This window comes from Apteryx rowi, unplaced genomic scaffold (genome assembly GCF_003343035.1).
Source record: "Apteryx rowi isolate R43461 unplaced genomic scaffold, aptRow1 scaffold_339, whole genome shotgun sequence".
NCBI lineage: Eukaryota > Metazoa > Chordata > Aves > Apterygiformes > Apterygidae > Apteryx > Apteryx rowi.
The window spans coordinates 289,926-314,216 of NW_020449852.1; the positions used below are offsets into that span (position 1 = coordinate 289,926).

Below are 24,291 nucleotides of genomic sequence, written 5' to 3' on the forward strand. Positions count from 1 at the left end.
CTGATGTATTTGAAGAAGCCCTTCTTGTTGTCCTTGACATCTCTAGCCAGATTTAATTCCAAACGGGCCTTAGCCTTCCTCGTCGCATCCCTGCATCCCTTTAATAACATGATGTCTAAACCCTGCACTTCTGCAGTCATTGTAAGATCATCCACAGCAGAAGGAAAAGCGTGACAAAGTAAAATTGTTGGAAGGATTGTTTTTCTTTTTTCTGAGCATCTCCCAGAGTTCCCTGGGAAGTCCCCTTTCTCCTATACACCTTTTGTCAGTAACTTTGTCTGACCATTTTCAGCTGCTGAGCTAAGTGAGGGGGTCATTGGAGACACGCCTGTAAAACTCATTCATTAGAAAAGGGTAAGGCTGAACCATCCCTGAAAGCGAATTCATGTCTTTCACAGAACCTAGTTCTGACCTGCTGAGAAGGAAAAAAACTAAGCAATTTCRGTGTAATAAAATATGTTATGTTACTATAGGGATCAATATAAAGTGCAGTCCATATTGCAGTCTCCTTCAGTCGAAAGGACAGATAGATAAGTTTTTCATGTGTGTATTTTACTTTTAAATAGGTTCAGCAGAATCTCTTAATCCCAGGCACCAGACGACGATTTCACCAGCGGATCTGCATGGAATGTGGTATCCTACTGTCAGAAGGACTCTAGTGTGCCTCTCCAAACTGTACAGATGCATAGACGTACGCAAATATTTCTTTATCTACTGTTTCAGGTGAAATCATGAAGCATGTAGCACCAGCTCTAAATATTTTAATCTAAATTAGGAATGGATAATCACTGGCCCCTGCTATTTCTTGTTAATCTTTTTGCGGTATCTTTATGTAAACCAAGTAAACTGACAAATGTAGGTCATCATTTCCAAGACAATTTTGTATCTGTAGAATTAGAAAAAAGGCATTGGTTTGTATATCTRTAGCATTTGCTATTATAGAGATATTTCAATTTCTGATGCTTAAGATGCTCATCACACTGGAGTTGAGGAGAGAATGAGACAGGTGAAAGCAGAAAGTTCTAAGTCAGTTAGAGTGAACTTGTTGCTGAAACCACTCGGGGAGTGTGTTTCTTGCTATGTCTTTGCAGGACATCACACAAGGTGATGTTTCTGGTATTAAAAATGATGATTCTATTTCTGCGTTTTCTAAATGTCTTCAATTTTTTGTGGCACATCATTACATCTTTAAAAATTTAGGAAACTGATGTATAGATACTAAACAACTGTTTACATTATCCAGTGTTTAAGGCAGTAGGAATCTGCACATCTAACAAAAACAAATGCAGTATTTGCTTCATCAGTATTTTGAGACTTTCCCTTTAAAAGCTGATTTTGTTTGTCACCTACCAACATAAAAGGCGAGTARGCCTCTGACAAACTTGCTGCAAATGTTTTTTGCTTTTCTATGTGTTCTGTCTTATTAAATACATGTTAATGCATTTCAACATATTGTTGAGAGGTGTTACGTGAACTGCTGCCAGGATGTTACTTGCTTAAAAATAAACTAGAAAATAGTAATACCTTATTACTTAATATGTGAGCCTTGTTAAGGTAGATGAATATTTGCTGTGATGTTCCTGACCGGACCTTTGGAGGAGAGGTTATTTTTCAGTTGTTTGCATAGCTCATTTGCGGTGTGTCTACACAGTCTGGTTTTGTGGGTTTTTTTTTCTTTCTTGCTTTGCCCTGAGGTATTTTAGTAGAATTAGTATGGCTTGCTGGCTTCCTCTAGAGAGGAGAGGAAATGAATGAAGTACTGACAACTCTTGGGACAGTCAGGGCTGCTACCTTGGACTGCTGGGAGAAGGAGGCCAGCTCTGAACTGTACAGCTCAGTATGATCTAGTTGCTGCAGCTTAGTGAGTTACTCTGTGTCACTTGGGCCATGGCGGCTGTCATGTTTGTTTACTAACCTGTGACAAATGTGAGGTAATTTGACTTTTCTTGGGGTTAAGCTCACTCAAATGATCTCACGTTTATTGCAGGTTTAAATTGCACCCGCTGCTCCTCTGACACATGAAGCATCTAAGGTTTCCCAGTGAGCGTTACTTGTGCAGGTAGCGTTGGGTGTCACTGACCCTGTCGCTAGCTGGGTGCACCAGCCGGAGGCTGGATAGGGCTTGCTTAAGTGTATACCAGTCTAACTAGGTGCAGTAGCAGGCTTTTATATTTGAAGGCTCCATCCTGTTTTACTACATTTAGACAACGTGCTCTTAGCAAATTAGTCTGTAGTTTTGTGTTCCCGTAAGCATATACTTCACAAGCCACAACTCTGAATTCTACTCAAGCTTTGTGAACACTTTTTTTGTCTGTTTTCATCCCTGCAGAGGGCAGTGTTTCAGGGATTATCACAAGAGGCTTTATCTGCCTGCATTCACTCGCTGCTGGGAGCTGCAGATTCTATCAGCAAAAATAAGGTCAGAATGTGTGCTTTGGATATGATTTTTTTTTCCTCATGTATACCAAAAGCAATTCAGTAGTTTTTTGGAATTCTATTGAAATCTCTGTTAAAGTATGTTACTCTGTCCCGAGAGATCTGAAGGAATTGCTAGCTTTTAGTTACGGTAAGATATTATAAAACAAAGATAAAAGTTCATATACAAGCCCATCTGAAAAGCAGAATTGCATATTATGGTTACAGGCTGCTGTAACGGACAAGAATTCAGTCAAGTGACCCCTAAAGAAAAATTCTGATAGAAATTTCTGCTCCTTATATTTCTTTGTTGTCATTGCCTTTCTCTGTTTTTTTTAGTTTTCAAATATTTTTCGAAGTATTAACTTCCTTGGGGAGATTTGATAAGTATTCATTGATCAGATCTGTCTATAATCAAAAGGTTTCCTATGATCTGTTCCTCAGGTTTGAAGCAGTTTCATGAAGGTATTTATGCCTTAAATGTAACTTTAATTAGATGAAACCTTTTTTTCCCTGTTGCAGTTTCTTTAATAAAAATACTGTACCAATTTGCTAATTCCTAACAGCCAAGAAGTGAAATTGATACCAAAAAAAAAAAAAAGAAACAGTCTTAGTAGGCTAAACTTGGTGATTTTTTATAAAGAGTAAATACTTAGTAATGGAAAGAAGTTATAGTTGCTATTAGAAGTGAAGAATTGTTTTGAAGTGTGTATTTCTTCGGACAGTGTCCTTTTAAAAATATAATCTTGTAAACATATCTTTAAAAAAAAATCCAAACGTTTCCTTTGAACTTGAGCAGTTAACCAGTTCATATATAATACAGAGCTCTACAGTTAATTATCCATTCCAGCACTAAACATCAGGTTAGTCTTGACTGTAGAGACTGAAACTGATCCTGCAGTGAGCTCTAGACAGGTTGGCCCAGGACTGGGATCTGTATCCCTGTGCTCTTGGTGCATGTTAATTTGATATTATCAGGTGAAATCATGCATATACGAATTAAAAACAAACAAAAGAACACTCAAAACCCTTCCACCACTTATTTTTAGTAACACTCTTAGTTTTAAATTTACAGTTTTAATAAATAATTTCTTTACTGTTTTAACAATATTATGTCAAGAAAAGTTCTCTTCCAGCTTGCAAAGCAAATAAGTATTCTCGAATCCTCCTCCAATTACCTCAGTGAGCCATGAACTTTAAAGATTAAAAGCTGCATGCAGTATAAACCACATASCTAAAATAAAAAGCAGTGCAAAACCGATTGTCTCAGTGGTGAAAACTTGGCCTTGTTTTATTCTTTGTGTCTTTGCTATACTGTTTAGAAATTAACTAAGCTTTACATTTAATGATACGAGAAGAATGCACAATAGCACAGTTAATGTTTCTGCAATAACCTTGATTATCTGTCCTGATTTTTTCTAATCATCTAGCCCTGATGTTTTTCAATTGTAAGTTATGAATTACATGAAATATGAATTATATAAAGCAACTAAGTTATGAAGAATTAGGTTGTATCTCAAATAATCTCTCAAACCTGTACATAACGTGGACTTGGTAATACAGCTGTATAATCCAGTTCTTCTAAGGAGCATGAATAAAGTCTGCTTCAGTAGAACAATGTATTAGGAATAGTACCAAAGTGGGGCTTCTTGGTCCCAGAGTGTAGTTAATGGTGCTACAGACTAATGGGAAAAACTTGTAAGACTATTAGAATTAATTTTGTTATAATAAGTAACTGATAAAAGTGGAGGTATTGAAACTGTGCTGTTCATTTATTGGGGTTTTTTTTGTTTGTTTATTTGTTTTTTTAAACATATGATGCATGTTCTTTTTCTTGTGCTGTAGACCCAGGTTGATGGACAGCTTTTCTTAATAAAACACCTTTTGATTCTTCGTGAACAAATTGCTCCTTTCCACACTGAATTCACCATTAAGGAAATTTCCCTGGACCTTAAGAAAACTAGAGGTACTAAACAGTTGCTGGCTACAGAATGGGATGGGATTGTCCTCCCTTAATGTGCTAGCAGTAGTTCTGGGTTTATTTTATGTTCACCTGCAATGACCTGTGTGCTTGCTCTAATCTCTTGCTTTGTTCTTATTTTTTCTGAAGCAAAAAAAAGGCACCTCTAAGGGCAATTCAAGATGTCTAACAACTTCTTCACTTTTTGTATGAAATGCATTTGACTGTGCTTTTTGCTGCTGATATAACTTGTGTTTGCAGTCTTTTTAAGAACAGCTAAGTAATCTTTACATTTCCGTTTCACAGAGATGTCTCTCCCCTTTACTGACCTTTTACAAGAATAACTTTTGTTACTGCTGTTTAGCTGGTTAATTTAAAAATTCATAGTTGACTTGCCTAGAATAAATTAAGATTTTCTGTGAGGTTTGGTTTAGGAAATGGTTTCTTTTGTTGCAAATGTAATAAGCAGTATTGTTGAATAGTTTTATGAAGTAAGCATGCCTCTTGTAGGAAGGGAAAATTGAGAGCAATGGCCCTGGCTTTTAAAACTGTACTATGCTTGCTTTGTGAAATGCATGGAAAAAAATTCTCARTGGAAAAGTGAAGGGTCGTAGAATTTTCAAATTTATAAATATAAAGGGAAAAGTAATCAGAAGCTTGTCAGGTTTTACTTCCATTCCAGAAGAAAAAGCTGAAGAAGTAACTTTTCTTTCCTGCTATCTAATATGCTGCTGTTTTAACTTTGAAGTGAGAAATTCTTACACTAACCATTTCACCTGTTGCATTTGAACATCAATGAAACCTCCTACCTGTTGAGTAGTTTCTAGTTGACTAGAGGTTAGAGGGTAAATACATCCTTTTGGTGTCTTATCCTGGCTGACATACAAGTTTGTTCTCTATTTAATTGAATAAATTTTTGTGCCAGCCAGTGCTTTGCAGCTGATGGTGGTAAGTAATGAAAAACACTTTGTGCTATGTGTGGGGGTTGAAAAGATGTAAGTTGTGCTTAATTCTTAATGCAGTATAGCATAAGCCAGTAGGGCTTTAGAGACTTTATATTTGTGTTGAATTGTGGAAGCAAAAATAACGTGGCTGATAGGAGTTTTACTGACTTCTAGCCAAGCTTTCTGCACGTAGGTATAACTTGGGATTCATAGATAAAGGGACATTCCTTAATGTAAAAGTCAAGCTTCAACRCTTTTTTTTTAATAGTATAATGCTAAGGTTGTTATAACTGAAAGACACAGTGGGGAGAGGTTTTCACACTGATTAGCTCTTAGGCATCTAATTAAGAACTTAGGCTCTTTTGGGAATCAGTGAAGTTTCTAGGAAATAATTCAGAGAAGGAAATGAATCTTCCTCTGCTGTCGCCTTTAACTACATAGGACCGCAGACTCTTAGTTTAGTGCCAAGCCTGTGTGCCTGCTGTTTGCTCTTTGTTTAATGCCTTTGACAGCACTCCTTTAAGTTGTGCATGTTTTCCCTCCCATTGTTTTACACAGAAACAGGGGCAGAGAACTACTTCTAAAATTAAAAAAACAGTTTGAGATATAGGATGATAAATGAATGATATTGGGGCCACAGGCACTACTGAAACTGTATTGATATGTATTGATATTTTTCCCCCCCAGTTTGACTAGATTTAAGGTTGACATCCGACACTGTAGGAATAATTTCAATATCTTGTGCTACCTGCAGACGTAACTGCTTTTCCTTTTTGCGACTTCTGCAGAGACTATAAATGATGTTTTGTTGTATAGTCCTAACTACAGAAATTAACTACACAGGAAGACGGTGCCAGTTCTGAGTTATTTTGTGCAACCATACTTGGTATTCCAAGGCAGCATGGGCCAAATTCTGCTTGTCTTTCTTTAACTGCTTAGTCTGCTACTTGCGTGAAATCTTTTTCACTTGTAGATAGAGTTACAAATGGAAGCGAGCTCGCAGTATTTCCTGCATTACAACTAGTAGCAGTCAGTTGTTACTTTAGGTAATGTATTTATCTGTTTAGACTGTGCAACCACTGGAACTGGGTTTACCGTACCCAGAACAATGTTCAACTGAGAAGTAGTGGATCAAACTGTGTGTGTGTGTCTGTGCATTTCTGTGCGTGTGCACTTGTGCATGCCCGTGCATGTACACCTAGCAGTAGTGGGATCCCTAATGTTTTTAGAGGTAATCATGCTATGCCATTTTAATGAGTAAATGAGTGATTAGTGTTTTAGATTCCTGTAGCTGAATCCCATCTACTTACAATGTGAGTGACTTTGTTTCACAGATGCAGCATTTAAAATCCTGAACCCAAAGACAGTTTCAAGATTTTTTAGGCTAAACAGCAACAACGCCTTGATACAGTTCTTACTGGAGGTAATACAGAGTCGTTAACTGCATAAGAAAAACTTAGTCATTTAAAGGGTGGTGATGTCTGGCAAATAAAAAGGAGAGAATTGTTGTCTTCTGTTCAAGGGTACTCCAGAAATCAGAGAACATTATATCGACTCTAAAAAAGATGTAGATCGTCATCTGAAATCAGCTTGTGAGCAGTTTATTCAGCAGCAGACCAAACAGTTTATAGAGCAGCTGGAGGAGTTCATGACAAAGGTACAAAGGTGTTGTATGTTTATTAATTTAACTGAAAAACTGGTAGGTCAAGGAATTGTTTTTTAAATCAAATATAAGAGAGTCTGCTAGTACTGTCTGGTTAGCTGAAGATGATCGCATTTCCCATTTTAAGATCATGTTTCCTTTTAAGTTTCAACGAGAATTGTCCAGGCATTTTTGAGACTAAGGATTAAAGGAATGAACCTTAGTTTGTTTTTAAAAGCAACTCTTGATGCTTTTTCATCAAGAAGTTTTTCCTGTTTCATTGAGTTGAAACAGGTCTGTGAAATTTGACAGAAGCTTTTCTGTTTGCAGGAGGCCTACTATCCAATTCTTGCTGAATTTATAAGCCTTCAAAAACAGTCTCAGGTCATGTAGCTTTTAAGGGAGGTCTGAGAATATGGCTGTTACATTTGTTAAAGGTTGTCAATTTTCAGTAAGTTTCAGACCAGCGAGATGTTGTCTGAGCAGGACTTTCCTCCTAAGTCCAGTTTGTAACAAAAGTTCCTGACAAGACTTGGGTGGAAAGATCAGATATTGTAGGAGTCAGGAACAAAAAGGCATTGTGTTACAATATAGTTCTTCCTAGAACCTGCTCTAGAACTTAGGATTCATAGACATCTGGAGAAAATCACACAGCAGGATCTATCCTGGAAAATAAGAAGTGTGTTGTGGATCCTTGTGTGCTGAGTATAAGTGGTTTTATAGCATGACATCTCAGCAGTTGGGGCTACAGTGTTGCATGGATACCAGAAACATGCCAGTTGCTGACTTTTGAGAATTCAGAAGATTGCATTGTTAAACTTACTGATGCCTGTAGTACTGGGGTGAAGGGCCATTAAGATGCCTAAAATATAGATGGGTAACTGGTGAAACTGATAGAGTTGTCCAGATGATCCTGATTTTATTCATTGGGACTTTGGGGAGTTTGCCTGACCTTCCTAAGTATAAATCCCTGCTGAGGTTTCTCCACATGCCTATGTATCTTTGTAAATTTGATCCCATTTGGAATTTACTTTGCAGAAGTGATCATGGTTGTGCTTGAATTGCATTTCTGTCAAGCTTCTTCCCCTCTTTGTTGTTAAGCCAAACCATAAAAAAGAGAGAGGGGGGAAGATTCAGTAAGGTAACTGCAGTGTCTGAGAGACTTGTGCAATTGTTACTGGGTCATTTTGTTGTGATTTCAACCAAAAGAAATAAATACCATTTTGTTGATTGTGATTGTTTTAGGTGGCTGCTTTAAAAACAATGGCCACGCAAGGAGGTCCCAAGTACAGCCTTTCCCAGCAACCTTGGGCACAACCAGGTATTTGCTTTGTTTTGTGCTCTTCATGTTACCTCCGAGATGCTTGTATGTTAGTAAAGCCACACTCATTTACTTTTTTGAGACTTCTTCTGAAAATTTCTCCTCAAGTGAAAAAAAAAAGACCCCTTCCACTCATCATTTTTAGTAGAGCAATATAAGCTGCATTATATGGAGCTAGAGTATTTCAGAATGTCATTTGTCTCTATGCATGCTTCAGTGCATGACTTCTAAAAAATAGTAATCTGAAAAGTTGGGCATTTTAATGTGGATTTTGAGAATATGATTGATTTGGAAAATTCTGAGTACCTAAGAACTCTCTACCTTTTTCTTGAAAATCTTGGCTTACGTTTTGACCTATATTCTAGTTTAAATGTCTTAAGATTCTTCTAAATCGAATCCTGGCAAACTTCAGAGTATGCACTTAATTGGTGCAGATGATGAATGACTTCAGCATTTCTCAGGCTGTGACTGTTCTTGCATGAAAACAGCATTTTCACAACTGAATACAGAATGTGCTTAAGAAATTATTTGCTTACATTAAGATAAAACTTTTGCTTTTATAGGAAAAAGTGAGTCAATATTGAAGCTCTTATTGTCCATACATTTGGTAACTATTTCCTCTTCAGTTTTTCTGTGACTATCTGAAAATGGAATCCAGCTTTGTTTCCCTCTTCCTAAGAACTCAATTGCAAATGTTTCATAAGGAGATTTGGTAGTGTGGCCTAATTAAGATGTTCCTGGGTGGTTTTACTGTTCATGTTACAAAGTTGTGCTTACGCATGGCACTGACATATCTTATTATTCCAATTCATACATTGGAACCTTCTGTTGCATCATGTTCTTAAAATGCAAAGCCAGCCATATTCATTCATAATTCAGTGCTGCTCCACAGTTCAGTCAATCTCAAGGGCTAACTTGAGCTCTTCCTTATTTCCTGCTTGTTCAGGAGTATTTTTAACATTTGTTTGGAGATAATTATGTGTGTAGAGGCAGATGTAAGCAGAGCTTGTGCTGTTTCCTGGGGTCATTTGTCTGGGAAGCAGGAGTAGGTGGAAGAAAATTTAGATACTGTAGAAATTTAGGAAGAAAACATAATATGTTAACTTTGGGAATTTAAAGCAATGAAATATATATTTCCCCTGCCCCTGGAGCAAAGATTTTGTAAAACCATTAAAATATTTAGCAGTAAAGAAACACAGTCTTGTCTGAGACAGGATTCCTGTCTGGTTGATTCATAATCCAGATGGCTATGCAGCATTTCTTCTTGCAGACATGGCATATGGACAGTAAGGAGAAGTTGTGATATGCTGTTCTCTTTACTAGCACTATTTATTCCCCAGCAGTCGCTTTTCCAGGTAAGGAAGTTTTCTAGAAGGAAGCCTAAGTAGACCTTTGTTGCTGTTGGAAGGCTGCAACTTCAGGAACTTCTGGAGGATATGGGGAGCTGGCAGAAATGGGTTGGATGGATTTACTACAGGGAAAGAGGGGTCATGTCTTGAGCAGATCCTGAGAAAAGAGCCTTGTCTGGCATGTTGTGGTCATGTGATGAGATGACACTGTACAGCCCAGTCACCTCCTCTTTCCTTTTCACTCCGCATTGTGGTTATGATCAGCCCCAGTAAAGTGGAGATGATCTTCTGGAATGTGGATTTCAACTGGCAGAAGGGCATTTTAGTCTGTTAATCATGTTTACTTTTACTTTCAGCAAAGGTCAATGATCTGGTCTCTTCCACTTACAAGACAATAAAAACAAAGCTGCCGTCAACGTTACGAAGCATGTCATTATACTTGTCCAATAAAGATACGGAATTCATTTTGTTTAAGCCAGTTAGGGTGAGTATTATTAGATATACATCAACATGTTTTTCTGTAGCTGTTGGACCTTAATTTAGTTAAAGATTTTAAACACATTTTGTAGGATCATTCAGCCTATTTTTGTGTGTGTGTATACGTATGTACATAGAGTTATTCTAGGCTAGCAGTGCAGCCAGTAAACACGTGACAAATACCATGCACACGCAGCAGTGAATAGAACATTGCAGTCAGCGTGGTGCCCCTGATGTGAAGGGCCTGTTGAAAAGGCATATGACAAAAAAAAAAACCCTAATGGTATGTTTTTAGATTAAAAAAAAATGCTGTCCTGCTCTTCCGTGTATTCAGCCTACCTAGGACATGTTATGTTCATTCTGTACATCTCCTACTTGTTGTAAACTTGGTCAGCTATTCATGGGTAGAAGCACTGGTGACAGGGAGGGTGATGCAGATTCAGCAGGGGCCCCATTGTGAACCCACAAGAAGAACCAAGTTTGAGTTCTTTAACCTTTAAATCTGTAGGACTTAGTGTTTCAGTTCAGCACATCTTAGGTGAAGGGTTTTTTTCACAGCCAGCTGGGGTTCTTTGCTGCTCTTCTGGGGCTTGTTTTAGAGGAAAACCTCTTAAAGCTCTGCCACATCTCCTGGCCTGGTCACTTCAGTAGCTATTCTGTGTACATCATGCTTATTCTAGCTTATGTTTGAGATAAGTTTTGTGTTATTTCAGTATTGATTCTTTATATTCTTTCCCTTTTTAAAAGAATAACATTCAGCAAATGTTCCAGAAACTCCATGCTTTGTTAAAGGAAGAATTTAGTAATGAAGATCTCCAGATCATAGCATGTCCTTCAATGGAACAGGTATGTATTGAAGCTCCTTGTTTTATCCGTCGCTCTTTCACATGGCTGGCTTTTTTTTAAAAAAGCAAAAAGTCATTAACTTTTCACTTTAATATTTTTGTTGTTCAGAATCCTTTTCCTTTTTTATCCCCTGAAAGCCCTGGATTTGATCATCCGGGGTTAATCTGAACTCTCAGTTAAAAGTTCTTGGTTGTTTTTTTTCTCTTTTTGAATGAATATGTTAAGACAATTTTTAAGTTGAAGGTGGTGATTGCTGTTGCGGGGGATTGGGCTGTACAATGTCTTGGCAAAGAGTCAGCTGGAAGACTTCATCCATTTTGGGGCCTTATCTTTTGGGGAGGAATCAGAGGTAGTAAATATGCTTTAAAAAAAAMCACACGCCTCTGCGCATACAAAGGAATTACATTTAGGAAGCGGTGGGAATGAATTATAAGGGTCCATTTGAAGTAAATTGCATTGAGAAAATGTACAGATATTTATGGAAATTTAACTCTGTGAATAAGGTCTTTAGTCCCAGAGATGATTGGTGTTAAGTATTCTCTGTATTAGGATACTCTGACAGAAACCAAGTAGATTTGACCTTAGTGGTCCAGAGAATGTGGATAGAGTCTTGACTATCCCAATTCGCCAATATTTAAACAGATAAACTTAGTGTTAATAGGAATTTGTCTGCAGTGAATGTAACAATAGAGAAGTGTGGTAACTATTGTGGAGCACAGAGCAGGAGTGATACACTGGAAAGAGGTGGGATTGTCATAGAGGAGTTGGCTTCCTCTAACACTGTTTATCTGTTGATCCTTAGAGTCACTTTTCCTACAAACTGAAGTGCGTAGAAAACCATATTGTAATTTGTAGGGAAACAAGTATTGTAAAGGATTTTGAATGCGCTTTAAATAGCAACGAAAATGGTTACTGTCATTTTTTGCCAGTGCATTATTTTTTCCTTGAATCCATTGAGAATGCATGCAGTCTTTTAGAAGCTTTAACACAATAGGTTGTGACTGCTGAAAGAACTAGTCAGCATGGTCAACAGTTGCATGTTAGGAAGCCCATGAGTAGGGAGATGACTGGAAATCTTGGCCAGTTGACTTCTAATGGTTCTCCTAGTTTCTGTAAATCCTTAGGCACTTCTTAGGATTTCTTTTTAAAGGTTAAAATATCAGACATCAGATCTTGAACTTAGCTGTTCTGTCTAATGTGGGCTTTCACTTTGTCTTTCAGGTGAACTTACTTTTGTCGATGTCCAAGTAGCCCAACAGTGAGGCTGCTTGAAGGAAATTTCAGCTGAATGCCCAGCAGTGAAGGGGATGTGAAGGTGTTTGTTTGGAGTAAACAAAGGATCCCACTGTGCAGCCCAGTCTGCATTAAAACTCTTCAGGCTGCTTAACTCTGATTTAGTGTGTGGGGGGAAAATCAGTTCTGTAGATTCCTTGAAGGTCTTGTTATTTAATGGCTTGAGGAGAGGGAAATAACAATGCAAAAAACCCTTTGCTGGTCATTCTTGTGCAAGATCAATTACTGCCTTTTCCAGTCACAAAAATCTTCAAGGTTGGAATTCTGTTTTCTTGTTTGTTTAAAAAAAATCCTTTCTTGTTTTCCTTTAATAAGCTGATGTATGCAGTGAAAAGCAGCATTTTTCAAAGACACACTGTAAATAAAGTGCAGGAAATCAAATGGAGAAAGGAGTAGGTATTTGCAGGGCTTGGAGATAAACACATTGGATATGTCAACTTGATTTTAGTAGGCATGCTCCAATTTTTTTAACCCCTCTGAGAATCCCGGTTATCCACCATGTGCTTGAACATAATTTGGAGCTGGTTAGTTGGGAAGACTTTATTTTCCTTGAACTTCTTGAAACACCTCATTTCACAGAATCACCTGATGTGTTAATTCTTTTTATACTCTCGTGACTGGGAGCTCGTAAGGTCTGACCTGTAGGTTCATGCTCTAACCTATTCTTTGTAAAGAATCTCAGATGCATGAGATTTGCAACGGAAAGCTGTGCAATATAATTTCTGTTGTTTCTGAGGGAACTGTGTTTTCAGATGCTTTACAGTAAAGGCAAGACTTAACATTGAGGTTCTCAGGTGTGCTAGTTTCAGGTTAGAGTTGTTTTCTTTGCCTTACCCAAGATCAAATGGTGTGTTGCATTGTTTAAAGTGGGCTGCTGTCCTCACGGTGGAGCAGGGCTGGGACTGGAGCTTGTGTGCTGGAATAAAGGTTAATACAGGTGAGGGGGTGTTAGAAATGAATGTGAAAGCACCATCAAATCACCATGGTAAGTAAGGGGATAAGAGAACTACTCAGTAACTGGTAAACAATGCACCGTGTTCAATATGCATTAATTGGTACACTGTTTCAGAAAGTTGAATGCTAAATGCTTTTCCATTAATRGAATGAAACATTAAAAGCAGCTCTAGGGTATCTCAGTGTATAAGTCTGTCTTGTGCAGCACTGCAAAAGAAAAATATGGTGATTTACATGGCAGATTTTTAAAATTTATTTATAAAATCTGTTCTGTAGCTTGAATTATGTTGATATTTCCGTGCACATCAGTGGTGTTTTGATAYGACAATTTTGCTGTTATAAATCAGATGGCTGGAGACTAAAAYATTAGGATTTAAAGCTACCATGAGAAGTGTTGCAGCAATGGTGCTGAGGTACATAAATGGTACTTATAGGACCTTCCATAACTCCTTAAAATTAACTAAAGGAACTAACGAGGAAGAAAACTTACCCTTTCTTTATACTTGTGTAGAAATATAGGCTGTAAAATAATGTCCAATGCCTTGTAATATATGTATATTTGAGGTTTTTAAAAAGTTTTACAGAAGGATTGCATGATCGCTGTACAGAGTTATGACTGATTTAGTACATTGTACAGAAAAGATGTGAAGGGTAAACCATTATAGTAGTCTCTCTTCTGTGTGAAATCTTTTCACCTCTAGAGCAGTCAGACAGCTCTAGGACAGCTGGTTGAAAGATTAGAAGAGCAGTCAATTTATACAGCCTGTTTGCTAAATGAACATTTGTTTAAACATGTACAGTTTCAGATATTTACATTTACAAATAGTGTAAATACTTTCAAAAGATTAATTTAAGATGCTTTATATTATCTGACTAGAAACTTGCTGTTTTTAATTTTTTTAAATAAAAATGTTGCCTCCTATTTTGGTCCAAGAGTAGAGCTTTATTCTGTATCCTGAGGCTTCTCTGTCAAGATAACTGTAATAGAAGACAATAAACATCCTGTAAGCACACAGTGCTTTGTTAAGAAAAAATGTTCTTTCTTTAGCAGTAAGAGAATTGACTTTATGTGGCACAGATATATTCCTGACTGCTGAACATACAGCTAATTGTTAAAGTAATCCCTCTTTATGGTTATAATAAAAGGAAATTTGTACTTTCTTTACTGAAAAAATGATCTTGTGTGACTAAATGGTCTCTTTGCTGCAATTTTATTAAGGGGAATAAACCACAATTGTAATACAAGACCATATTTTAACTAGCTGGCCGTTGCTAAGAGTAAACTCGGGAGTTGATGGCAGAAAACCCTAGTATTATTCAGGCCTTATTTTACATGATAGCTTTTCTGGTTGCCTGGTTACTCACAGGCTCACCTACCCATACTTTCTCATTACCAGATGTTCTTCTTCTTGCCCTTGGTCTTGTACACATCATTTGGGGGCTTGTAATTTGTTCCTTGTACCCTCAGTAGGAAGCTTCCTCTGGCTTTGACGTTGGCACTTGGATGAACTACTGCAAGGAAAGACCCTGCTTTCTTGTGGGTTTGGCTTCTTCCTTACTGTTGTGGGGCAGCAATGTGCCATCATTGCTGTCCAGATGCTTGGAATATCCTGAGAGATTGCACCCACTGGACTATCTCTCAGTAAATTAAGTGAATGCCAGAGCAGTTGCTGAGGCCTTTGCACTTTTTTGTGCAACAGTAGTGCCRGCAGCATAGGTTAGAGGTCTTGATTCCTTCAAATGATTTGATAGCAACTAAGACTGCAGGATCCCAGATCCATTTAAATTAGTCTTTTGGCATTACCCCTTTGAGTAGAAAATTGAAATTCTATGACAGAAACCAAGGTAATAGCCAATTAAGCGACTTAGCGAGGTTTAAAACTTCATCAGGAAGTAACAAATTGAGACTAAGCTGTTAAATTGCAAGTGAGAACGCAGCTGAAAGAAGAAAATATTCAAAGGGAAAAAGAAATGACGTGGTAATATTAAACAGGTCCGGGCCTGACAATACGCAATTGCAAAGGAGCCCAGTAAATAACGTGACATAGCAGAGAGGGGGTGGTTTGGGCTGCTGTGAGGTGAGCGGAGTGCTCTTTCTAACCGTCGGCTCCAGATTATATTGTTTTTGGCTCTGGGAGCAGCGCCTTGGTGGGAGACTGAGGAGTGTAGCATGGCCGGCTGCTGGCTGATCCCATGGAGAGAAGTGCTGTAGTGGTGCAGTCCCTTGTGGGTGGTGGTCTCCTCCATGTAAATCCTAGAATTGGCAGCTGATGCTCACATAAAGTCTCTAGCATGTTACAGGCTTCTTTCTAGTTTTACTGGGGCTCTGCTACAGACTGTCTTTTCACTCCTTAACAGTGTGAAGAAACCCCCAGGGGTAAACTTTAAATAACTAAAAAAAAAAAAAAGTCTGTCCCTTTAAATCAGGAAGCTAGTGATTTGTGACTCAGCCACTAAGCCCTGAGACTGACCATCTGCCAAGAACTGGAGACTTGATACCCAAGAGGCACCTCATCTTTGCTCTCTCTTGGATTACCACTGGTCCCTGTACCCATATTGCTGTTTTTCATCCCCCATCAACCAGCATGTGTGTTTGGCTGAAAGGCGAAGCAGGTTGAATGAGTCAGGCTCAGTGTTAGGTGGTTCTGTGTTCATCAGCTGTAGGAGGGAAGCCATCTCCTGCTCCAAAGTCCTGCATGTTCACTGTAATCCTGCTACAATCCATCAAGTGTTTTCAAGCAGATGGGCTTGGTGCTATAAGGACTCAATGTACAGGAAGATAGGCACTTTGAGCTTGAAAAAAGGAGCTTTATTTTTGTAGCAAAGTGACTGCTACTGCCTTGATGAAGAAAAAGTTAATCTGAAATGCCAACATACATGCTGGCTCCAAATCTCTGTCTTCATTTCAGCATTTCACGCAGATAGTGAATGACAAAAGACAAGGAGTGAACTCAGTGAGGGAGGGGATGCTAAAAGCGATGCAATTTTGTTTGTATTTTCAACAGCAGGCTCCTGAGCTGAATCTTTTTGGACTGAAGGAAGAGCTCTTCTTCACTTTCTGGCCATTTAAGTAAGTGTCTTGTCTCTGGGTCTTTCGACTGCAAAGAGAGCCCATGTAAAGAGAGGAGCATTAATGCTGAAGAGAGGCCAAGACGACTGTGTTCTGCTGTGCTGTGGCAGTCTGAAGTGCTTGCTGGACCCTTGCTTGAGCTATTTATCTTACAGAGTTAAATTTATCCTTGTAGTTGGCCTTTTGCATGTGTCCCTTCAGGCGCCTGCTGAGCACATGAGCTCTGTGAGTCCCCTTCTGGGGGCTGTGCGCTTCTCGCACGTGCCCAGGAGGCAAAGGGGCTAAACTCACGGTTCCAGCCTCCTTCAGTGGAAGGGGGTTGCCCAGAAGTAATAGAGCAAGAAAAACGCCCTCCTTACCTAGCAGCATTGTGAAGTTGAGTGGATCTAGGGAAGAAATCCGAAGGAGTGAGGATGCAAGTGCAGGTCCAAATGCTTTCTGGTTCCAAGTACTGATTTTGGGCAGCAAAAGGCATTATCACCCTTTTGCAAATCTAGTCCTAGATGGCTATTTCCATTAGCAATAAATCTATGGCCACCTTTGGGAGTATTGCTGTGAGGCCAGTTGCAACTGCTTTCTGCTTGGACTAGGGAAGACCACTTGAATCTTTCACCTTGAGCCCACAATCCCCTACTGTGTGTGAGCTCCTGGGCATCCCTGTGTGTGCCAGTGATGTGTGATCTGTGTTTCGGAGCTGACCAGTTGCGTTTGCATCCAGCGGAGGATGTGGAAACACACTAATAGGTTGGGACAGTCACGTCGACACTGAGCAGGGCTGAGCCCTGGCAGAAACAGCATTTCCACCTCCAGGGAAGGATCAGAGATTGGAAACTCAAATGGCAACAAATACCAAAGGAATTCAGCATTCCTCTTCCTGTACGCCCCCTTCATGTTAAGTGAAATGCTTTCTAGATAAAATCAGGAGCTTTGTGTTTATATTGACATTTAATATAAATGTTTTGAAAAGAAATAGTGTTTCAAAATGAATTTGTGAGATGTGCTGTTCTTACCCTTCAGYGACAACATTTCAATCTTATCTAAATGCTTTCCTTAAAGGGAATTTCATTAAGATTCATATGGGCAGGAAATTTGCTTTTGAATGAAATGATGTTYTTTTCCACCTGAAAATTTGTGACCAAACCTATTCGGTAGCCACAGCAAACATGGCTTATCACAGCTGAGCCATTTCCATGCTGCTGCTGTCTGATCGGTTGGTAAATAAGACCTGGCCAGGCAGTGCTAACACAGTAAGAACTCACCTTGAGCCGGGCACCCATATTGAAATGGATGTGGTCTCTGTGGTTGATAAACGTTAAGCAAATTTGATACTGAGCCACAATTTTAATGGTGGTGTGACTGTTCAGCTTCATGAAGATGGACTGGAAAGGAGGGCTGTGAATGTGAGGGCTGAAGTCCCACCAGTTCCAGCGCTTCTGGCTTGTCCCTTCCTGGTAAAAGCAGATCCCAGTGCAGAGATCCAGAGCGACCCTGGAGACAAATGCAGAGCCTTGCAGCAGGTGCGGCCGGTGTGGCAGCCTTCCCACACCGGCCCCACCATGCGAAGCCACCCAAGGGAGCTGAGCCCCCTCGAGCAGGGCTGGAGCGTGGGTCTGGCAGGATGTCTGCATGCTCGCATGGGAGGCCTGCTGTGGGGCTCCCCACAGGATCAGGGATTATGCTTTTGGTGGCTGGCAACCCTAATCTGAGCAAGGAAAAGTTCATTTGCTCAAAACTATGGTCTCACAGTTCAATTGGAAAGTGCAGGTGCAGGAAATGGCCTTGCCAAAGAACAAGAGAGAGAAACTAAGTGCATGTGCGTGGGGAAAATAGCCCATATCTACAGCATACGAATGCAAATCAATACTCCCCATCTAGTGACGACCTGGGAGCCTATTTCGGCTCTGGGAGCTGAAATATCCCCCTGGATGTGGAAGGCAGGGAATTTTTATCATTCATTGCATGTGTCACTTTGAATTTTTCCTGTTGAAGTGTAAAGAAGTTGATTCTCACCGTGCTGCTGTTCAGCCCTGACAAGCACAGCAAATGCCTGCGAGCGGCTCAGTCTCCCTCCTTCTCCCCCAGCATTACCTTGTGCTGTAGCTTAGAAGAAATGGAAGGAAAAAAAATATCGAATGTCACAGCTTTGATGTGCTGGAGCACAGACTGAAGACATGCCTGGATTGGTCTGCACTCAGGACAGATGTCCTACCCACAGGTTGCTTAGTTTGCGTTTTCTTCTAATCAAAGTTATTGGATTCTTTTTGTAAATGTATAAGAACCATCATTTATTCAGCACTGCCCTTCATTTACGGCTGCTGGGAGACACCAAGGGAGTGCTGTAGCAGCGTGCCCACTGCAGCCAGCAGCCTGTTTGGTGCTAATGTAGGTCAGCAGCAGCACAGTGAGTCCTGCCTTTACGCTCACCCCTGACTCTCGTCCTCTGCTCTCGCCTCCCACCTTTCCCAGAAGAACAGGCAGTGGTGATGTGCTACTTCTAAAGTAATTGCAGAAGACATGAGGAGAACAGTAAAGGAAATTGTAAGGCCTGATGGTGGAGCAGGAAGCATGTGGTCAAGCAGAGCTAAGAGCACTCCGAGGCCGAGCATTTCCATAAATTGGTTTGCGTGATGAAAATGGGACTGTGACCATGGCACTTAATTCTCTCTAGGATTTACCGCTCCACTGTAGTATTTTTCTTCTTGGCGCACAGCTACAGTTTGCAGTCCAAGCGCTGCCAGAAACATGACCGAGCATGGATGGGAGGTGGGGTGATGCCACTGGTGCAGACATCAAAAAGGAGGGAGCGCCGTTCTCCACATCGGCGCTCCAGAGGTGCAAAGCCAGGGGAGCACCCATGTACAGCAAATAAGGAGAATTAATGGGTAGAAACTTCCTAACAATACATGGAGCCGCTGCTGTGTTTTTCAAGAAAACATTGAGGCCCTTCCTGATGAGAGGGCACAAGGGAGAGACCAATGGCAGAAAAAAAAGGGATAGCAAGAGAGGGGGAAAGGGAGAAGTACAAAACGTGGTTAGGTGGTGGTGGGAGTGGGGGCGTCAATGATATTTTACTGCCACTACGAATCACTTTGGTGTAGTGTTGTAAAAATTATGCTCTTCATGATGGATGAAAGACCAATGTGCCTGCAGGCAAACAGTAGGGCTTCGGTAGTCTAATGGAAGTGTTATTGCAAAGGCTATTTACAATGATTTGTAATAGCCAGTTAGACATTTAATACATCCACTAATTAGTCTCAACACGGCAAGGACTTGTAAAATTGAGAAACGATTTACTGATTCCCCCAGTTTCTAGCTTTCCAAAGGGAAACTTTGGAGAGAAAAGTAGTGGGTCAAAAATTAGAATTTGATGGCTCAAGAAGTAGCAGTTTCTACTGAAAGACATCAATCACCATGTTATCACTTCAACTGCAAAAAATTGGTCACCTAAGTCATTCTTACAGTCAGGTGCAGACACCGGATGAGAGAAACAAACTGAAAGCAATGTTGACATCAAGCTAAATGACTCTGGCTGTTGCAATTTCCCCTCACATACAAATAATAAGCCCGTGCCTTTCAAATGCGGCCGCCTGGGACTTCCTAAGAAGAGAGTAAAGAAGATACACCCTTCTCCCTRTGCTATAATTTGAGTTTTCCTGCCAAGCCACCTCCATTGCTGCATGGCTAACCTCAGACAAGATCATGGTGGTCTCTGGATGGACATCACCAGCAAGCACGATGGAGCAGTCCTGGGACATCACCTCGCCTTGACAAGGCCCAGTGGACTTGGGGACTGGCGCCAGCCAGGCTGGAGAGAGACACAAGAGAAGTCTAGAAAACATGATCGAGGGGAAAAGGTGGAAAGACTTGGGTTCTTCAGATAAAAGAAAGGAACACGGAGTGGATGTGACGACAGTCTCCAAAGATGTGAATGGCTGCCTAAAACAGATGAAGGAGCCCATTCTCTGTGTCTGGTGGCCCTTACAAGAGATGATGGTGTAAGGAGAGATCAGGCAGCTGGACCCAAGGAGATGCTTCCCAGGCGCTCGAGAAATGTGGTTCCAAACGACGGAATGGGTCAGCAAGCAGAGCCTCCCCAGCAGGTCAGGAAGGAGCTGGTGTCCTCCCCAGCTCTTCCCTTATGGTTGCGAGGCATCTGGACAAGGCAGAGCCTGGGTCAGAATCACAYGTTATCCCTGCAAGCATTACTCCCCCTGCATCCTTGCACCCTGCACTGGGGTCTGCACCCATTGCCTTGAGGCAGCCCTACAAAACCCACCATTCCAGTGGGCTGCAGCACAGTCCTCACTTCTTTTCATGTATTTCACATGGAAAACCCCCCTAAATGCAAAAACAAAGCCCAGTCCCGCTGCCCCACAGCAGGCTGGTGTCACCAGTGGGGCGGCCCTCGTGGGGCTTGCACTTACCAGATGTGGCCGTTGGGGTGGCAGCATGCTGCGCAGCTGTGGTTCGCGAAGAAAGCTCTAATCCCTGTGTACCTGTTGTCCTTGAGGATAAAGTATGTAAACTGGGTTCCCTTAGTATGTGTGATCAGAACAGCCATGTTGCCTGATGGGTAACTGACAAAAGGTTAAGGAAAGAAGAGCTCATTTAAAGCTTGCCAAAAGCATGCTTTGCAAGGAAGTATTGTGGGAAAGTGTTTGGGGAAAATAACTCAAGCCTGGTCAACCCAAGGGAGGAAACTCATGGTGAAAACAACCCAAGGATAGGATATTCTTATGATTGCCTCSCTGCATAAGATAAGTTGTTGTTGGATACTAAACCTGACCAGTTCCATCTGGAAGAAGAAGAAGAAATGTCTGTCCATCAGGATAATATCTTGTTACAGGCTCGAGAGAGTGGCAGTACTGTAGGAATAAAACAGGTGAGGGTGAGGGGTGTGTGTGTGTGTGTGTGTGTGCACATCTTGGCAGGTGGCAGGAGCAGACTTGTCGTGCAGGAGGACACACTAACCATGGCCAGGCAGGCACAGCACTTAACCCCCAGGAGAAAACCAGGCATGGGAGAAGTGACTGCTTCAATTCTTTGCCTGCTGTACCTCCAATTCTGCCATTTCCCTCAATGGTACCAAACTGAGAGGACTGTCAACAAAAACCTTCACACACTGCATTTTCCACCTAGCCTCTTTTTTTTTTTTTTTTTTTTTTGCTTGCTTGCTTTCAATTAAAGCCTTTTGCATAACTGAGGAAAACTTATCATTCAATTCTGTGCTTTCACATTTCATGTATGAAGCTCAGCCCTCCTTATTTTATGTTATTAGCTGCTCTGTGATGATATAATTTGCCAAGAGCCCTCTTTCCATCAGACACACAAGTAATTTATCCTGTAACATACTGACAAGCAGCTGCAGGAAAAATAGAAACGTTTCTTTACTAAGGGCTTACCTCCAACCGTTACAAGGCAGTTGGGTTTAATGCTTTCTAATAGGAATAAGGAGYGTTACCGTCTGCTTCTCCTAGAAGAATGGATTTGTTTCATTTGAGAGTGGGGAAGCAGAGAGAGTTTACTGTTCCCTTTTAACATCATCATTAAAAGCAACAGCTAATTATCATATGCAGAAAGAGGCCTTGCTCAGATTTTCCCTGTTGTGGGAATTAGAGGGACTTGTCCACAGCAACTCCCAGGTAGAGGCATTTCTTACACGTGAAGTGACTGATTTCAGATATAACTGCAGCACTAATTTATAACCTGAAGATGTACGTTTTGGCTCTGCAAAATAGATAAAAATTACTTCCTGGTTGTAAGGGATGGAGGGGAACCAAAAAGCAACAAACCAACAATCTTGTTCCTGCTTTCATTTTTCAGACTTTTTATGAGGCTAAAAAGACAGACAGTCCTAGGCAGGAGGATTTGCTACCCCTATATTTCAGTAGGGGAAAACAGTATAATGCACTTCTATGTCTAAAATAAAAAAAGCCAACAAAATCACTGATTGTGTGATAAATCATAGGTAATTTTCTTGTACGTCTGCAGAACCTGCCATGCTTTCTGGTTTGGGAAGGAAGAGGGAGAAGAGAGGAAGAGGAGGGGGAGAGGAGAAGGAAAGAAAGCTCTGCGGCAGGGGAGGGCTGGGGCAGCCCTGTTGCAGCGCTGCCAAATTTGCCTTGTCCTTGAGATGCTCCTTAGTGTGGTTGTATCGCTGCCAGATATTGCAAAATGGAGTGAGAACAGACCAAAAACCAGAGAACTGGCACCAGAGGACAAGTCCTGCATGGAGTCCAGCTCCTAACAGCCTCAGCCTTGCTGACCTTAGTGGTTTATGAACCACATCATACTGAAATATCTTAGGGAAAACCCTTYCGTGAATTCCCCCAAGCAGCTCCTAGTTCAATAGTCTAGCTCCATCCCCGTTAGGTGGTTTGGATGTGACTGCCTTGTTTGGAAGGTGAGGGAGCTCAATGGTATAGAAGTGGGCCTGACCAGAGCAGTGTCTGAGGTCTGGGTCCAAGGAGATGGCTGACAGGTAGAGTTCAGCCTTGATACTGCACAGGACGCTCCTTAAGTAAAACCCTTTATAGACAGGCACAATCCTAGCAAAACCCAAGGGACACCAGACTCAGCTTCTCAGTTCAGCTGTGTACTTGAACACCTCACAAGGTCCATCTTTTAACAGTGACAAGTATGCATGTCCAATCAACTTAGTGTGCCCACTGATAAACATTTTAATGTTTTGCCAAATCAGGACCTTCTTGGTAGCAGATAAGTGACATCTAAATGTGCTTGATTGGACCCGCATGACTCTCATGGGGTATAACCGTATTTGACATGATACAGCTGTCTGTATAATCCCCTTATACCCTGCATGACAAGCAACAAGAAGAGATCCCACAGGTTACCACACACCTTTAAGTGCTCTGCAACAAAATCACGGTCCAGCTTAAGCAGATCTTCTGGAGGTGCTGATGTTGGTCGATGCTTCTTGGAAGGAGCGGTCTGTGGTCTGACAGTGTATTCATTTTCTTCTGAGAGTATAAATGAAATTTTGCCCCCTGAAATAGTTTTAGAAGGCTGGTGTTCAGGAAAAGTGATGCAGCTCTGTTTCTCTAAGCTTTGTGTTGTGGATTATTTGGGGGGGGGGAGGGGGAGAGGAGGGTGTAAGGGTGTGGGGAATGTGAGAACATCTGCTTCATTAATGTCACCTGATCAAGGACCTTTTCAGTGCAAAGGGGACAACAAGTAAAGGGAGGAGCCATAAACAAAACACACAGAGCCACGGGCCTGACAGACAAGGGATAATGGAGACAATGACAGAGACGAAGAGTCTCCAGTGACTAATTGCTGGGCTATTAAGAAACTGCAGACATGGCCAACCTGGACTTGTAAAGATGGAGGAAACAAGATGAACATAAAGACTTTTAGACAAGAGGGGGGGCCTGTGGGACTATGCAAAATTTTCTAAGGAAATTTGAGGGAAGGGGATTGAGGAGGAACAAAAGAGGGAGGAGGGGATATAAAAAGGGCAAGTCCCATGTAAGCAGTGGCCGGTCAGTATGCTTGTGTGACTAAGCCCTGCCTTTGATCACTGCAGTCTATCCTGTCTTCTTATTAAATCCTTTCTTAACTATCTTTCTGCGTAATCTTGCTCTCTGCCCCATGTGTGAATGCAGCAAGGATGAGGTGCCAGCAACTGAATAGACCAGAGTGTGTGAATATGGGACAGCAGCTGGAGTCAGACCTTGGGCAATGGAGCAGGACCACAGGCCACAGTGCCATGTGCCTGGGCAACCGCCAAGGGGGCCAAAGTGTCTGTATTTTCCCCAACCTGGTGTGGGGGGGGGCTGGGGGGTAATTTCATGGCAAATGTTCAGCTGGACAAGCTGCAAGGAGGAGGTTGTGTCACAGGAAAGGACCCCAGATGTGGGCAAGGATGCCAGAGGGACAGAAGGGCCATGCTGGTGTCTGAGGGCCCATGTATGGTATGAGTTCTGGCAGTGTTGTATGGGGAGCTCCTCATCTGTGGCAGGCTGTGTCCATGTCCTCTGTATGTGTGTGTGTGTGTGTG

General features: G+C 41.1%; 2 protein-coding genes across 2 annotated transcripts in view; one reads left to right on the top strand and one right to left on the bottom strand.

The window, feature by feature from the left end:
• Positions 1–14,375, top strand: part of COG3 (component of oligomeric golgi complex 3) — a 35,716-nt gene extending 21,341 nt beyond the window's left edge. The window contains exons 15-23 of the mRNA XM_026072189.1: positions 567–691; positions 2,330–2,419; positions 4,261–4,381; positions 6,654–6,742; positions 6,842–6,976; positions 8,207–8,282; positions 9,988–10,115; positions 10,856–10,954; positions 12,176–14,375. Of these exons, the coding sequence (XP_025927974.1) occupies positions 567–691; positions 2,330–2,419; positions 4,261–4,381; positions 6,654–6,742; positions 6,842–6,976; positions 8,207–8,282; positions 9,988–10,115; positions 10,856–10,954; positions 12,176–12,205 (893 nt within the window). The 3' untranslated portion in view covers positions 12,206–14,375. The remainder of the gene's footprint in view (positions 1–566; positions 692–2,329; positions 2,420–4,260; positions 4,382–6,653; positions 6,743–6,841; positions 6,977–8,206; positions 8,283–9,987; positions 10,116–10,855; positions 10,955–12,175) is intronic.
• Positions 12,399–24,291, bottom strand: part of ERICH6B (glutamate rich 6B) — a 36,120-nt gene continuing 24,227 nt past the window's right edge. The window contains exons 11-15 of the mRNA XM_026072237.1: positions 23,133–23,278; positions 21,048–21,136; positions 20,696–20,848; positions 17,531–17,759; positions 12,399–16,299 (exon numbers count right to left, since the gene is read on the bottom strand). Of these exons, the coding sequence (XP_025928022.1) occupies positions 16,171–16,299; positions 17,531–17,759; positions 20,696–20,848; positions 21,048–21,136; positions 23,133–23,278 (746 nt within the window). The 3' untranslated portion in view covers positions 12,399–16,170. The remainder of the gene's footprint in view (positions 16,300–17,530; positions 17,760–20,695; positions 20,849–21,047; positions 21,137–23,132; positions 23,279–24,291) is intronic.